Here is a 16,521-nt window from a genome sequence, read left to right on the forward strand (position 1 = left end):
GGCCAAAACTACTTTTCATCTCCACAAAGAAATGTGCTTTTCTGATGTTTGTTTGTCAAGGCGTTTTCAAGCCTGGACAAACCTACTTTTCCACTCAGATTCTGAGGGAAGTGACAACAAGAGACATCCATAATTGTGCTTTGAAAAAGATAACATGCAATTGCAATAGAGCCTGCATGACAGAGAAAAATATGAGAGCTGACTGGAAGTTGTTTCTAAAAGAGTCTATGGTAATTTCATGTACTTACATGCTGAACATTATCTCATTATTATTTGGATGCTAAATTACTTGTGTTCTCATTGGGCATGTCAACAGCATGCACATTGTACTGGCGCTGAAGTCTTGATGAGGAACTGATTAGGATATCTATATAGCATATAAAAATATCTATTGGGATGCTGAGACATTTATACTCTCATCCAATTTGCTGGTATGTTTCATGCTCTATGAGTTTTCTCTTTTCATCCTATGTGGAACGTCAGAGGTGTAATTGGATTTATAAATGCCCCCAAGAGCCCCGAGCAGAGATGTGAATTGTTGTGTGATGGAAATGCCATATTTGCTAACATTTTTCACCTCGCACAGTGGGACAACCCAGGCAGGTAGGATCTCAGAAGCTGATAGGGTTTATGATTACGGTCTGTGCTCAGGCAGACTGACAGAGCCTTTCTCTGGAGTCATTCGAGTGAAACTGAGTTTCCCTGCCAATGTTACAGACACGAAGCTCATTAAGAAACACACCACACTGCCTACTTTTAAACATCTTCTGCACGCCTCCCCTTCTCATCTCTTTCCCACTTGCCTCTAACATACCTATGCGCGCACACGCACGTACACACAGAAGCTTAATTTTGTTTCATCATTCTTGTTTTCCTTTTCTACACCATCTTTCTTTTTCTTTCACCATCTGCAACTACTGTGTGGGAGCTGCGTGACTATAAACTTACTGCTGGGACACCCCGCTTCCCTTTGCTTTGTTTCATATTTTTTGATCTTTATTATTCAAAATTGGCTCTCCTACTGCCACACTTGTACTTTATCTCCCAGCTGCTCCTGCCTCTCGCACAATGGGGTTTGGGTCAGAATATCTGACTCAAGTGAGCCTGGACTGTATCTTTTATAAACAGAGAGGGGTGACATGACTAATCTGGTATAACAACTCAATAACAATGAACAACTGTCAAAACAGTGAATATGTCACCATGGCTTTTATTTCCAAGCATGTGTTTGAGCAAAGGGTTGGTAAAAGTCTTTTCACATCTCTTGCCCATTCATCCATTCAACCATGTTTCTTTTGCATAATTCAGATATTCTTTTAGTATTTTTTTAACATGCCTACAATGTGCAATCATTGACATCAGTATTTTTAATGAAAAATGTTACAATGTATTGCAAAATCCAACCTTAATGTAAACAATTAACTTTGGTGAAAATGTATCTTTATTGGTGTTTATTGTTGTGTACCTTGTAGAGTCTCTCTCAGTGTACATTACAAGGCTAAAGAAATGGCATTTGGCAGCTGAAGGACAAATGCTTAATCTAATTTCCAAGTCTTGCTCCAACTTTACCCGGTATTACTATAAATGTCAGAGTACCATTTAACACAAGCTACATAACTATTAATTTATACTGCGTATAAATGTCTTGTATGAGCTCCTAAATGTCAAACTCAAGTGTTTCATAATCATTTAGCTCATAAGCTGCTTATTGGACTTTTCAATTCAGCTTTCACCTACTGCTTCACAGTACACAATACAAGAGTAAGAAATATGTTTTGAAAGAAGATCCTATTATTAATAAAGTTAACTAAAACTTAAGACTTCAAGTTACACCAGAAAAATGAGCCATCGTTTTATCCATTTTCTAATCTGGGTCTGGGTTGTAAAGCCACTAATCTAAGCAGAGACACCAAGAACCAAGCCAGCTGAGAGACTAAATCTCTCCTGCGTGTCCTGGATCTGTTTCAGGCCCTCCTCGCAGTGGGACATCCCCAGAACATCTCACCTAGAAGATTAGCAGGCATCCTTGTCAGATACCTGAACCGCCTTAATTTGCTCCTTTCAGTGTGGAGGAATAGCAGCTCCACTACGAGCCAATTCAAAACTCTAAGCCAGCCACTCTGTAGAGAAAGCTCATTTTCACCATTTGTATCCCTGATCACATTCTTTTGGTCACTACTCAGAGTTTGTGACCAAGGTGAAGGCAAGAGATTAAATCAACCAGTAAACTGCCAGCTTTGCTTTGACCTCCTCTCTTCATCGGGGGTAGTAACTCATTCCCAATCTGAAGTGGGCACTAAACCCTTTTGCAACTGAGGACCATGGTGTCAAACTTTGAGGTGCTACTTTCCTCCCAGCCCTTTCACACTTGGCTGAAAGCTGCCCCAGTGTATTGGAGATTATTCTTTAATGAAGCCACAAAACCACATCATTCTTTAAAAGCAGAGACGAGATCTTAAGACCAATTAACCAGATACCATCTGCCCATCACTGTCACGGTTCTGGGTCATTTTGACCCAGCATTTTCAGTTTCTTGTATTTTGGTATTTTTCTGTATTATGGTTTATTTTCTGATTCTTTAGTTTTCCTGTTTTGAATATTTTAATCCTAAATTTCAGCGTTATTCTGGTTAAGAGTTTGTTCTTAGGTTAGTTCAGTGTCTAGTCTGTGCCTGTCATGTTTCCTGTTTTACTTTGATGGTCCCTGTCTCATGTTAGTGTGTCCAGTGTTACTCGCCCCTGTGTTTCATTATGTTCATTCAACTCAGCTGTGTCCTCATGTGTCGCCAGTTCTCCTGATCACCTCATGTGTGTATTTAAGTCCTCAGTCTTCCTGTGTTCATAGTTCCTCGGTATCGTCTCTGTTGGCGCAGTTATCTTAGTTTTCCCAGTGTAGGTTTTCAGTTAGCTCTCACCCATGTTTGTCTTCGTTTGAGTTGTATTGATGTTTTCAGCCACAATAAAGGCTCGCTTTTGGTTTGCAACTCAAGTTCCGCCTCCTCACTTCTGTCTGCTCCTGGGTCCATCTCACTCACTCCACTTGGTCCACCCCATGCACCGTGGCAATCACTGTGCCTAGAAATCCTGTCTATGAAAATTATGAACAGAATTAGTGACCAATAGCTGCACTGGCAGAGTCCAACACCCACCAAAGAATGAATATCACTTGTGGAGTAATGCAGACCAAGCTCTTTATGTTATTGTACAGGGTTCAGATAGCCATATTGTACAACAGAACAGGACATGGATACAGACATGGCTGTGCCTTCACCAAGTCAACAAAACTGGGTGGGCAAGCTCCCAGACACCTTTGAGTATCCTTGAACAGATAAAGAATTGGTCCAGCTTTCCACAACTGCATTGTTCCTCCAGAATCTGAGGTTGGACCAACAGATATACTCTATTCTCCAGTAAAGAGCAAAGATATTTCCAACGAAGGCTGAAGGGCATGATTCACGTTTTCTGGAAGCTACTTAAAGAAATTACCAGCATACCTGTCAAGGAGAGTTCAGGATGTGTTGAAAAATAAAATCGCATAACAAATACTGCTTGTTAGAATTTACAAATTCATTTTTTACTTTAAATATAGTATTTCCATTTTTGTATGTGTTTAAATAAATTGCTGCACCGTATTTTCTTTTTCTTTTCTTTTCTTTTCTTTTCTTAGCAAAATATAAAGAAATGTGGAGTGGCTTGAGACTTTTGAAAATGCACTATATATAAAAAATGTGAATCCACAAGAGAAGGTACTGATGACTATGTTTTTTTTTCACAAAGTTCTTGTATTGTTTGAACAAGTCTAAAGTTTTATATCCATCCATCCATTTTCATCCGCTTTGTCCGAGGCCGGGTCGCGGGGGCAGCAGCCTAAGCAAAGAGGCCCAGACCTCCATCTCCCCAGCCACCTCCTCCAGCTTATCCGGGGGAATACCAAGGCGTTCCCAGGCCAGCCGAGAGATATAATCTCTCCAGCGTGTCCTGGGTCTGCCCCGGGGCCTCCTCCCGGTGGGACATGCCTGGAACACCTCACCCAGGAGGCGCCCAGGGGGCATCCTTGTCAGATGCCCGAACCACCTCAGCTGGCTCCTTTCGATGTGGAGCAGCAGCTGCTCTACTCTGAGCCCCTCCCGGATGGCCGAACTTCTCACCCTATCTCTAAGGGAGAGGCCAGCCACCCTTCGGAGGAAGCTCATTTCTGCCGCTTGTATCCGCGATCTCGTTCTTTCGGTCACTACCCACAGCTCGTGGCCATAGGTGAGGGTAGGGACGTAGATCGACTGGTAAATTGAGAGTTTCGCTTTTACACTCAGCTCCCTCTTCACCACGACGGACCGGTGCAGCGTCCGCATTACTGCAGCTGCAGCCCCAATCCGTCTGTCGATCTCCGGCTCCCTTCTCCCATCACTCGCGAACAAGACCCCGAGATACTTGAACTCCTCCACTTGGGACAAAACTACAATAATATAATAAAGAACCAGTGTTACATATATCTTCACCTTTGTCCTGTCATACACAGAGACAATTTTGAATATTTATAACGTTCCCAAACAAAAAGATCTTAGACACAAGTATTCAAAATGTATGTCTCTTGAACCTCCATAAGAGGTCATATGATGCAGAATGGCATGCTTGGATTTTCGAGAGGGGCTTGCTTTTCATAATAAAGAACAGAAAAACTCAAACTTAAATGTCAGCAGCTTTACATATAAAAAAGCAATATTTTTTGGATTCTAATATGATTCTTCTGCTCCTACTTTTTGCATTCTTTGTTTTGATTGTTTATGCTTTACAATGACTTCATTTTGGAAAATATTTGCAATGATCCCCAAAACATAGCTGGGTCTTCTAAGAAAATATATTTCCTTAGTTTAGTTTAATTATGACTGGATAATAGAGGTGGGAAGTTCAGTCCGAGTACCAGTAGTATCAGTATCAACGCTGATATTGATATTGGATCGATACTAGCATAATAAGATTGATGCTTTGGTTTGTTTGCCTCTTCTAAGTTTAGTCATTCATTACACAGGAGATATGTCTGTGCAAATAAAGCTCCTCTCATGCAAGCACACTTTGCTCCACCCCCTGCTCCCTTCACTACTGTTTAGATGTCCTGCAGTCATGTAACTCAGTAGCACTGAGCAGCAACATGTTGGTTACAGTGACTGAGAAAGTGGAGCATCGTGTAGAGGCACTTTACAACAGTAAATGAAAATCCTTTAAAAAAGTGGTGCTTGTTGGAAGAAAATTCTTTACTGTGGCAACAACCCTGACTTATATAAATAAATGAAAGACCAAAACGAGGGCTTTGTCCTGGAATAAGCAGCAAAAGAAATGAAGACAGGAGGAAGGAAATCCTTCAGACAGACCCAGACACCCAGCACAGAGACAGAGGTCACTGTCACTGTCCTTTCAGAGAGGCAAAGAATATCCAGGTAGCTCAGACAGTGGTGAAAGTCATGTTTCACTCAGGAGTGTTAAAGTGTCACTGGTCTTTGTAATTGTTACTTTAGCAGACTGATTGCCTATAGACTATATTCAGGTATTCAAATAAAATATTCAGTCCATGAAACTGTGTGAAATAAATGTTTTTATTCATATTTTACTAATTAACACAAATGTGAAAAATGCCTGAATCTAATAAACATGTGTTTTTATCAAGTCTGTTTTATTCATGTAACACACTTAAACAACAGAGCTTGCCCCAAAGTGCTTTCAAGACGGGCACATTTACATTCCAGGTCTAAAAAAAAAAAAGGTTTCAAAATACATGAAAAGCTGAGAGATGTTTTTTTCTGTGTTACTTAATTATTGCACTGTGAAAAGTAAAAATCACAGTTATTAAATGGTCCTGAAAATGGATTCAGAATGTGACACAGAATATGATTCTTCCCTACATGATCTGCCTTTAGAGCTTAAAAGTTTCAGTGTTGGTATTGGTATCAGAACTACTACTTTACTTATCAGATTGATACCGATATTTACAGTATTAAACACCACTGAGATGGTGAACTAATTTTGGGGTGGGGTGTGCTATAGTAAACCAATGATATCTCCCCTATATAAGCTGCCTTCATTAGTCAAAAGTATCGGTATTGGTATCGTCAATCCTGTCTCTGTATTTACTTGGTAACAGATCGTAACAAAATTTACAGCATGGCACATTGCTACTGGATAACTGCCTTTAAAAATATAGCATATGTAACATATGTAATGATATAACATTTCTTCTAAATTCCACATTTTTAACACTAGTAAGTGAAATACAGGAATCTCCGACTTTATTAGCTTTGGGGGGGGAGCACCTGAAACACCTAAACCCAAACAGACTGTTCGAGAAAGAACTGCAAAATAAAGGAACAGTTTCTCTCCTGACTACTGCTTGACAACCTTATTAATCCTCGTAGCAGCCTATTTCGTGAAAACGACTGCAGCATCAGCAAGAGTACGCGAATCTGCGGAGATAAAAGATATGTTCTAAACCTTTCATTGGTTTTATCTGCGCCAAAACAGAACAGAACACACAGAGAGGAGTGTATTTCTGTTACTCACATCAGCATAGGTACAGAACCCGACAGTAACTTTTCACTGAACCAAACACATTCACACAGACACCAGAGGCCTACAAAGAGAGGCACAACAGAGTAGTCGATTAATAATTTACAGATACACTGTCACATACCCGGGAAAATAAAGCCCTGGTTATGCGCCCTATTTATGAAGTGTACTTTCATTTAAAAAGAGGGCCCTGCCTCTGTCCGTCTGTGCGCATCCTCCATAGGAAATGAAGCCGTTGAACGCTCAGACACACATAGCACTGCTCAGTTGTGGCTTATGTAATTTAATTGTATTAACTACGGGGACACGAGTTCGAATTCCACAACAAATGCGCGCGACTGACAAGAAATTTGTGTTTGTAATGTACACCCAAACAGCGCTTTGACGTGCCTCCCAAATCCTGCCTGCGCTCTACTGTGAACACAGAAAAAAAATCCCCTGATGAAAATCAATGACACGGTTAGTGGGAGAGAGAGAGAGAGAGAGAGAGAGAGAGAGAGAGGAGGCGGTGTCTCCTGACAGAGGAGGAGGAGAAAGCGCCCGGTCCTCTAGTCCTCGCTGCTCGCTTTTGCCGTCAATCCCACAAGCAGTCGGGTTCTACCGGAGTGTGCCCGGGGCTGTGGACTTATTTTACCCCGGGAATCAGAAGTGGACACCAACGAACTATTCCAGGTGGGCAGTTCACTGCATCGCGTCGCTGGTGTGAATTTGAAAAGAAATCTAAATTTGAAGTGATATTGAGAGAAAGCAGCTGAAAGCCAAGACAAAGGTGCGTGAGGGCAGCAATTGTGTTGACGCCGGTAATTGCTTTTTTTCCTCTTTTCTGTTTTTTAATTAGCGGATGGGAAGCTCGCGAGCTAATGTTACGCTGTGCCCAATCTGCCGCGGTAACAACTCTCCAGTGTTTATAATCCGATTAGATGGAGCCTCAGCAGTTTGATGAAATGATCACTCTGCACCCCGTGCAGTCTTTCAGTGGGGGTCCGTTTGTTGCTTCATTGTGACATTCTGACCCATGATGCGTCACAGCGTGAGAGTTGTGTGTTCTCTAAAGTGCTCCATCTCACTTCATCTACACTTTGCAGCATCCTCCGCTCCCCATGTGTTTTCTCACTCTTTTCTTACCCCCGCCTCTCTCCTCTCTCTCTTCTCTTCTGTGTTTCCTTTCAGAAGATGTTCTTCTTTCTGCTACCTGTCGTGGCTCTCTTGCTGAGCAGAGAAACGGTGGTCTCCGCTAACAATAATGAGAAATGGCTGGGAACCGTGGCTCAGTATAAGGACAGATCCTGGAACAGATTCAGAGATGTGAGTTGCTCTGAGAAACACAACATCTAGCCAAAAGCGGCGTTTTAATTAGCTTCAATGCGAATCTTTTCATGTGTTTGTGTTTATCTGTTTGGATTTGTGTGTGTGTGAGAGAGAGAGAGCACACTGCACCCTTGATACACCCTGTGAGTACTTGAGCACTTGCCAGCAGGCATAATCCACCTTGTAGAAACTCAGCAGGTTCAAACCCCGGCTGAAAGCCAATCAGACTTATCGACAGACATTGCACTTCTGTACATGACGGGGAAGAATTCTTGCCAGCTTTTGCTTTGATTGATTGAACGATATTGCTACTGAACTGCCTTTTTTCTTCTTCTGGTAATGCTGTCACAAACTCATAGGGTGTCATTCTGTTATATAGGGCTTTCATTAACAATAATTAATCTCAGTTTTCATTGGGATCAGAAGACATGGGCGTGTGCTATGTGATTTTAACATACAGAACACCTTTGCAGTTAATGTTTATTTATTTATTTTTTATCCATAAGCCTTTTCTGTTTACCCTAAAACAATATTAATGCTTAATGCAAACTTTATGTAGCAGCTATTATATGCAGAGGTATGTGTGTTCTTAAGCTGTGCACATAAACGGTGAACCGAAGGGGCATGTTTCCTGAAGGGTAAGGTGAAAATCCTGCATAGTATTCTCAATTCATGGAAGACAAAGCCATAAAAATGTGCAGTCTTTGGTTCGAATCACATCTTCAACACAGACCTGAAAATAAATGTTTGCAGTGTTTTCTGACAGCATGAATTTACCAGCTTTAAAGCTGCTAAAACAGATATTAAAGTGTATCCAATGCACCTTAACTATAACCTGCCGTGTTCCTACTGTATTGGGACTCTGTCTTGATCTTCTATCAACTCTGGATGATCAAACAGTTCTAAAGCATCCTATTATTGGAAAATGCCTGGCCTCCATCTCTATGTGTGTAACACAGCTGTCTGCTGGGGGAGCCCTAAATGGGTTAAGATACCTCTCAAGCAATCTTTAATAATTTAAGTGAGAATAAATCTGAATACCCAGACGTCTTGATGCATGACACGTGTTCTTCAAATAATTAGGAAAAGCCTGTGCTCTTCTTTAAGTATTTTGAGATGCAAACTCTTCCACCAATGTTTTAGGTTTGGCCTAATGTGAACTAACACACATCACCAGACCAATAGTAACAGCAGTGTTGCCATACTCTTAACATCATGATGCGCTTTTCTGCAATCCCCAGAGATTTCAGCAGACAGAGGGGTAACTTTGGCCTTATTAGAGCTGGCCTTCCCCACATAGTACTGTTACCGTGATGTGAGAGGTGGTCATTGCAGTATACATTCAGTTTGAGCTTTACTACCTGCAGTGTGTGTGTGTGACCACTTTATTCCACTCTCTGGTCTCCTGTGCAAATGAAAGTCATTAACAGGAAACTGTCAATGGAGAGCTGAGAACAGGAGACGAGAAGGAGGAAAAGGAGGGGAAATGAGGAGCAAATATATAGGGGGAAAAGGCTGCGACATTTACTGTACGTTTAATATTTCAAGCAGTGCTACTAACCAAATGAGGGAGCTGCTGTAGTGTTTACATGTGTCTTTGTGTCCCTGTGTGTGAGTGTACTGTCACACCTATCATGTTGGGAAACCTGCTGGTTGCGATTTGTCCAACTGTGTCTTCTTTCCTTCACAATTTATTCCTAGTGATTTCTCTCCTCCTGTGTCTGGCACCAAACTCTTTAATATCACAGACAGTAAGAAGACTGCTCTGTATGAATCAGTTTCAAACTATAAAACAACTGTCTAAATTTGATGACTGCGGAAATTGTGATCTTCAGGGACAGTACTAGGGTTGGGCAATAAATCAGATTTTATTTTCAGCTATATGTTTAAGCTTCAATAGGTCCTAGCAACTATGAAAACAAAATAACATAGATAAAATGACATTGTGCCACAATCCATTTTGCTATGATGCTCTAGTTTTGTCTTGTGTTATAAATGAGCACATCCCTCTTTTTACAGCAGTGGCTTTTACAGCTCCTTTACAGCATAACGTTCCCAGTCAGGCTCAAATGTTTTATCTAGCTTTTATTTTTCTAGTTATTTTATACTGTCACCAGCAACTTTATTAGGTACACGTGTTTAGCTAATATTTCAAATATCTAATCACCCAATCATATTGCAGCAACTCAGTTCATTTAGGGATGTAAGCATTGTTAAGATAACTTTTTGAAGCTCAAACCAAGCATCAAAATGGGGAAGAAAAGTGATTTAAGTGGCTTTGAATGTGACATGGTTGTTGAAGCCAGATGGGTTGGTCTGAGTATTTCAAAAACTGCTAATCTGCTGGGATTTTCCCATGCAAACATTCTTAGGGTTCACAGAAAAAGGTCCAAAAAAGAGAAAATATTGAGTGAGAGGTAGTTCTCTGAGCAAAAATGCCTTGTTGATGTTAGAGGCCAGAAGAGCATGGCCAGATGCTTTTAGGCTCATGGGAAGGCAAGAGTACCTCAAATAACCACTCATTACAACCGAGGCATATGCAGAAGACTACGCAGAGTAGTCTGTAGTATTACTGAGCTACAGCAGCAGTCAGCTAAGAACTGGAAACCCAGGCTGCAATTCTTCCGGCCGTACCACCTGGAGTAGGGCTGCTCAATTAATCGAATTTTAATCACGATTACGATCTGGGCTTTCAACGATCATTAAAAATGACTGAGCCGATTATTAGCCCCTCCCTCATTTATCCGCGACACCTTAAAGGCCGGTCCGTGAAAATATTGTCGGGCATAAACTGGTCCGTGGCGCAAAAAAGGTTGGAGACCGCTGATTAAGAGGACCCGAGGGAAGCTTGGAAAGCTAAGCAGAAGTTATTTGGAGAGGAGAGTGACTGCCGTTGGTTGAAAAGAGAGGTAAAAAAAACTTCAGTGGTGTTGCACACTATTTTATATTATTTTTTAAAGTCATTATTCAATACATTGTTATTGTTAACCCTTTAAAGCCGGTCAGAGCAGCACGCTCCGTTTTGTGTAACTATTTTTAAATCCCTGTAGAACCTGAACCGTGTAAGCTAGCGCAATAATTTGTTTTGCATATGAAACCGGAGGAGTTGTACTTACATCTTATGCCATCAACTTGTCCTCGGTCACGGTTTTCTTCCACATATAGCTTTGCAAAAATTGCATATTGCAGGAATTGCAGGAACAAAAACATAATATTCCAGAAACACGCTTTGCCGATCCGATCAGCTGTTCGTAACACTTCCCACAGTGAAACAGAGGTCAGCGCGAACTATCGCATGTCCGCCATTTCCTGCCCGAAACCGGAAGTGACGTCATTTTCGCGGAAAATGTAGTTTTTTACTTGTAGGCCTTAAAAGCCTATACTGGTCATGTTTGACTTTTCTGAATAGTTTCTGGGATGCTTAGAACTTGAATTGCACTGCTGGAAATAGTTTATTTTGATGCACCTGCTGTTTTCTTTGCAAATTTGCATCATAGGATTGTTTTTTCGTTTTTCCTGCAGTATATAAAAATTGGTGTATCTCCAAAATAAAACTATGAAGACACTCAAAATAAATTTCCTGTTGTTGTAAACTATTTTTTGCAACTTTTTTGTATTTAAAGTTTTGAGGGATAAACCTCTTAAATTTCTCCAAGTAGAAATATATGTAAAAAAAAACAAAAACGATTTTCAATTTTTTTGTAGTTTATTGCACTTTTTTGCAATTAATGTAGTTACTATGGACTTAATGCATACATATTATTAAAATATGGGCTATAACAGTTGTATAGCAACTTGAAATGCTCCCACAAATGGCACTACAAGATGTAAAAAAATAATATAAGCTCTGGCGGACTTGGTTCTATAGTAGGTCTTAAAGGGTTAAATAAATATCGTCAAATAATCGAGATCTCAATTTCAGTGAAAATAATCGTGATTATCATTTTTGCCATAATCGAGCAGCCCTAACCTGGAGTATGCCTGATCTCATCTGATCTCGGAAGTTTAATAGGGTCAGTCCTAGTTAGTGCTTGAATGAGAGACTGCCTGGGAATACCAGGTGTTCTAAGCTTGTGGTGGCTCAGGAGGCAGAGCAGTTCAAATACTAATCAGAAGGTTGGTAGTTTAACTGAGTATTGTTGCTGACCATGGTCACCCCTTCATGACCACAGTGCACCACCATCTTCTGATGGCTGCTCAAAGCTCAAATCATCTCAAACTTTACCCAAAATGGCCCCGACAGTCACTAGAACTTTGGGATGTGGTCATCAGAGTAATTGTGATTGTGATTAATTTTACCATAACTACTTGGTCCTAGACAACAATCAAGTGATCTAAGGAGACTTAACACTGTGAAAAAATGTTTGGCATAATCATCAGTCTTAAATGATAGTCTTAAATTAAACTATGTGTCATGTATGTAATTATTTTATTGAAGTCTTTAGTAAGAACAAGGACCCCAGCCATAGCACTGCAATCCCACAGTGTGACTGCTGCTATGAATCATGTTTACAACCCAGGTAATTAAAACACAGATTGATATGATTCCAGTTCACTCCCCCCCCCCCCCCCTTTTCTTCTCAACCATGACTCCATGGTTTCTCCATTTTCCCCTCATGATTTTTTTAATTTGGGGTGGGGTGGACGCAGTATGTCAACAACACGTTGAATGTTAAGCTGATGATCTGGTGCTGTCTTAATCATCTGACATTCCTCAGAGCTGATATAGTGTGGAAGGAAGATGATGTGCAGATTGTAACATGAAAAAAAAAAACCTGCCTGTCCTTGTAGTGAGTAATATAACAAATATTTTACATTATTTAAAAACATAATTATTAAAAACAAAAGATGATTATTCTCTACAGGATGGCACTTGGAAAATTATCATATCACAGTGAAAGCAGATGGTAAGCGAAGTATAGAAAGAATAATTACTTTATTGTGAACAGTAGAACCCAACAGTACTGGATTTTGGGGACTTGATGCTCATACTGAAAATATATTGCTATAATGACCAATATTCTTCTACTGTTCGTCTGACATACACTCTGGTACATTTGCTGCAGTCATTAATGACAGTATTGGAGTCGCTCTGCAGGGAAAACTATGATGATGGTGACACCGTTTATAATTTAACCCAAGCACCTTTTCTGTAAAACATCTCTACCAGACAGCATAGCTGCCAATACCAATATATCTCTAATAGGCTGATATCAGCTAACAGATGTATTAGCTGCACTCTGAAAATATATCTCAAGGTTTAATAGCCTTGCTGGAAAAAGTTTAGTGTATAACAATGAGTATCAGCTATAAATTATCCCGATCCTTATATTTTCCAATTTAATTTTATCACCACTTATTAATCTTGTGAACAATTTCTTTTTATAGCAGTACGTCAGTCTCTCTATCAGTTCTTTGCTCTTTCATCAATTCTTATTGAGTGATGAAGTCAACATTTTTCTTCCAAGCTTCTCCATTTCTGTCATTTTCTCCCTCTGTCTGCAGAGCAGCGAATGACCCTGTGCTTCCTCAACCATAGCCCTTCCTATCTCCCCCTTTCTCTTCCCCTGGCCTTACCCACGACTCCTCCTCTCTTCTGTTCTCCTCTGCCTGCCATGTTTCACTCTGCATCCCTGTTGATGAGCCACTTGCTCCTTCTGCATAATGCATGAGTGTCCATTTCTTGGCAGAGCTGGTGCAATAGTTAAATAGTCAATGTCCAGGTGGCTTATCTTAAAAAAAAAAAGGAACACGGGATTTGATTTATTCAATTGCTTAGTCACATTACTAATAACTGAGGTCTAACGTGTAGGGAGATAAGTGTGCTACAGATTAATCTAGTCCTCCTTTTGTTAAATGACATGCGGTAGAAAAATAATTGTGTTTCTTACCAGCACAGTTTGACATTTTAATAGCATTTTTCTCAATCAATAGTAGCTCCAGTGTCTTTGTTCCTTAGTTGCATTCATGATGCAAACGTTAATTTATGCTGTTTATGCAGACAACAGAACATGTTTGTGGAATAAATGGCATGCAATGTTCAGAAGGAAGTCTGTAGAAAGACTTGCTGCCAGAGCTAGTTCAAATACTCACAATATTGTGATTAGCTGTCTTGTGAAAAATTGCTTTAATTTGTTGAAGATGTGGTTCAGCTTGCTAGAGGACACCTAAATGTTCTCGACCAATTAAATTGTTTATTAATCCTTAAATTTGCTAAACCTCCTTTGTTGCACTTTTGCCAAATGACTTGTTGTTGTTGTTTATGCCAACAGTAGCCTTTTTGAGTTGTCCTGAGGTTGCAATCACCATTTTAATTTTCATAAGCTCTTATGCAAATAAACTATAGCTGCAGAGAATATACACACATTTGTATGCAGGACAGGGTTCAACTGTGTTTCTGTTTCAGACAGGGTCAACTTTGTTGTAAGCCTGCAGCTGCCTTCTGTTGTTGGCTACATCAAAGTATTCTGGTCAGGACAAAAGTGAATATGAGAGGTCCAGCTGGAGCAGTGGTAGAATTAGTAGCAGCAAAAACTGCAAACCTTACTAACCAATCCAAACCTAGTGACAGAGATGATGCCACAGAGCATCAAAGAGCAACCCCGCTGATTTCCTGGAGCGGAGGCACCAATATTCACACTTCCATCACACTGGTGGCACATATTCATCCACTCTATCTCTCCTCAGACGCTTATCTCAAGTGTTGTCAACAGACACATTTTTAGCAGATAATTATGGTCCTTCATTTTTTTCTAAATCATTTGGCTAATTACAGCAGCGTTCACCTTGTTGACCACAATCTTAGATGCCCTCTGCAGGGAATAGAGGTAATAATGTAGGATAATCTATTTATAACATTTCATAAAATAGTGCAATTGGAGATATACAATGCAACTGAAAAGATCCTTTTATAATCAAATTTTATAGAATATTGAAAGCTATCAACAAACAGTGTGTACATTGTTGGGCTGGCTGGTTTGGGTCAGTTCTGCTATTCTGGATTAAGACAGTCTATCACAGGTGGATTTTATTGGTTATTGGTTAGTTTATATTGAAATAAATGTACTCTAAGCATTACAGCTGAAGAGCCTTTTTATATTGTGAGCATGAGCTTAGTTGATCTGAAATGAAACATCAGTGCATGAGCTTAGAGATCCCCAGATGGCAGAATGAGAGATTGTTGAAAGAACTGGAAAAGATAAGGCATTCTGCAGCAAAAACTCAACAGCTGCTTAGTTTACTCATATGTCATCTTCTGCTGATGGGTGACTTGCAAGACCTTATGGCTTATTAGCAGAATGCATTAAGTTGAGTGCAACAAAAAAATGGTTAGATGGCTGTGTTGACGTCACAGTTTACGTGAGCAAAGACTATCATGGCAAGCATACCTGTGGCATTAGTCATCTCTGACAGCACACCACAGACTTTTCTGCACTGTCACTAGGAAACAAAGACACCAACTGCAACTGTGTCCTCCAAGCAGACTAGAAAATAACATCTGAAAGAACACATGTTCAGAGTGCCTATAGTTGCCTGCATTCATGGACACAAGTCACTATAGACACTTATAGTGGAAAGTAAAAAAGCCCCTTAGCTTTCAATACAACCCCTGCTAGCATGCTATAGGTAATGTACAACAACTTTTTGACTGACAAAAAGTTCTGGCTATAGATTTAAAAATGCCATCTTGTACAGGAAGTATGTTGACATAGACTTCTTAACTTTTAGACTTGTGGGACAAACCTACCTGAATGCATACTGATCTGAAAATTTGGTTCATGCATGAATATACTTGGAGTTACATCTCAACCGTGTCATCTTCTCTCACCATTTCTTCTGGCTTTTTTTCCCTGACAGAATAAAAGCTGTCATTTCTATTCTGGAATCTTTTATACTAAAGAGGTAAAAAGAAAAAAGTTTTCAATTTTCTGAGCCTGTTGTTTGTTTCTTTTCTAAAGGAGGCTTTTTTACTAGCTGTCCACTTCCACTATTTTCATTCCTTTCAGAGTGAGATCCTGTCTACCACCCTGCTGGTGTGCTGTCAGGTTTACAGAAATCCAATAAGTCGAATTTATGAGGGACATTGGATGTCTGCTGTGTATTACCTCATGTATTTGTGTAAATGCATTCCGTCTTCAGACTGTCTATTCATTAGTCGGTGTATGGAGAGACATGATGAACACCTGTGTATGTGCTTGTGTAGGTGCCCTGTAATTTAAACATGAGAGCCACCTGTCTCAGCTCATTCTCACAATGAGAATTAAATGCCATCCGTATTCTGTTTTCCAAGATGCCAGCATTTTCGGGACTGTCAGTCAAAGATCCCGCCTGTGGCGTAGTTTTGTCTGCAACAGAAGCACCTGAAGAGTTATTATCATTTATTAAATTCACAAATGGTTTGTTTGGTAGCTTGTTTTACATGTTTTGTCCTTTGGCATTTATGGAGGAAAGGATTTTGCTGAGCATGCATTTTTTTTTAGTTCCACACACTGCTTCACAGTCAACACATTTATACCTGGATGCACCCCTCTGAATCCAAATTAAATGGTATTGGTCGGTGTGTCTGGGTTTGTACAGGCCTGTATATGCATGTGCTCTGATTGGTCGTTTGCACAGCCAAGGGGGAGGGGTGGGGAGGTTTAGAGAGGTAGCTTAGAAA

General features: G+C 40.2%; 1 protein-coding gene across 6 annotated transcripts in view; it reads left to right on the top strand.

Moving 5' to 3' along the window:
• Positions 1-7,073: 7,073 nt before the first annotated feature.
• The window catches only part of spock1 (SPARC (osteonectin), cwcv and kazal like domains proteoglycan 1), a 107,269-nt gene continuing 97,821 nt past the window's right edge, over positions 7,074-16,521 (top strand). Inside the window, exons 1-2 of one of the 6 annotated variants that reach the window (XM_005937719.2) lie at positions 7,074-7,226; positions 7,725-7,859. In XM_005937719.2, the coding sequence (XP_005937781.1) occupies positions 7,728-7,859 (132 nt within the window). In that variant the 5' untranslated portion in view covers positions 7,074-7,226; positions 7,725-7,727. Of the gene's footprint in view, positions 7,355-7,724; positions 7,860-16,521 lie in introns of all 6 variants that reach the window. The other 5 variants (XM_005937718.3, XM_005937716.2, XM_005937717.2 and 2 more) reach the window with 5 other exon arrangements.

Source organism: Haplochromis burtoni, unplaced genomic scaffold, assembly GCF_018398535.1.
Source record: "Haplochromis burtoni strain Fernald_Lab_line unplaced genomic scaffold, NCSU_Asbu1 Contig_236, whole genome shotgun sequence".
NCBI classification, from domain to species: Eukaryota; Metazoa; Chordata; class Actinopteri; order Cichliformes; family Cichlidae; genus Haplochromis; species Haplochromis burtoni.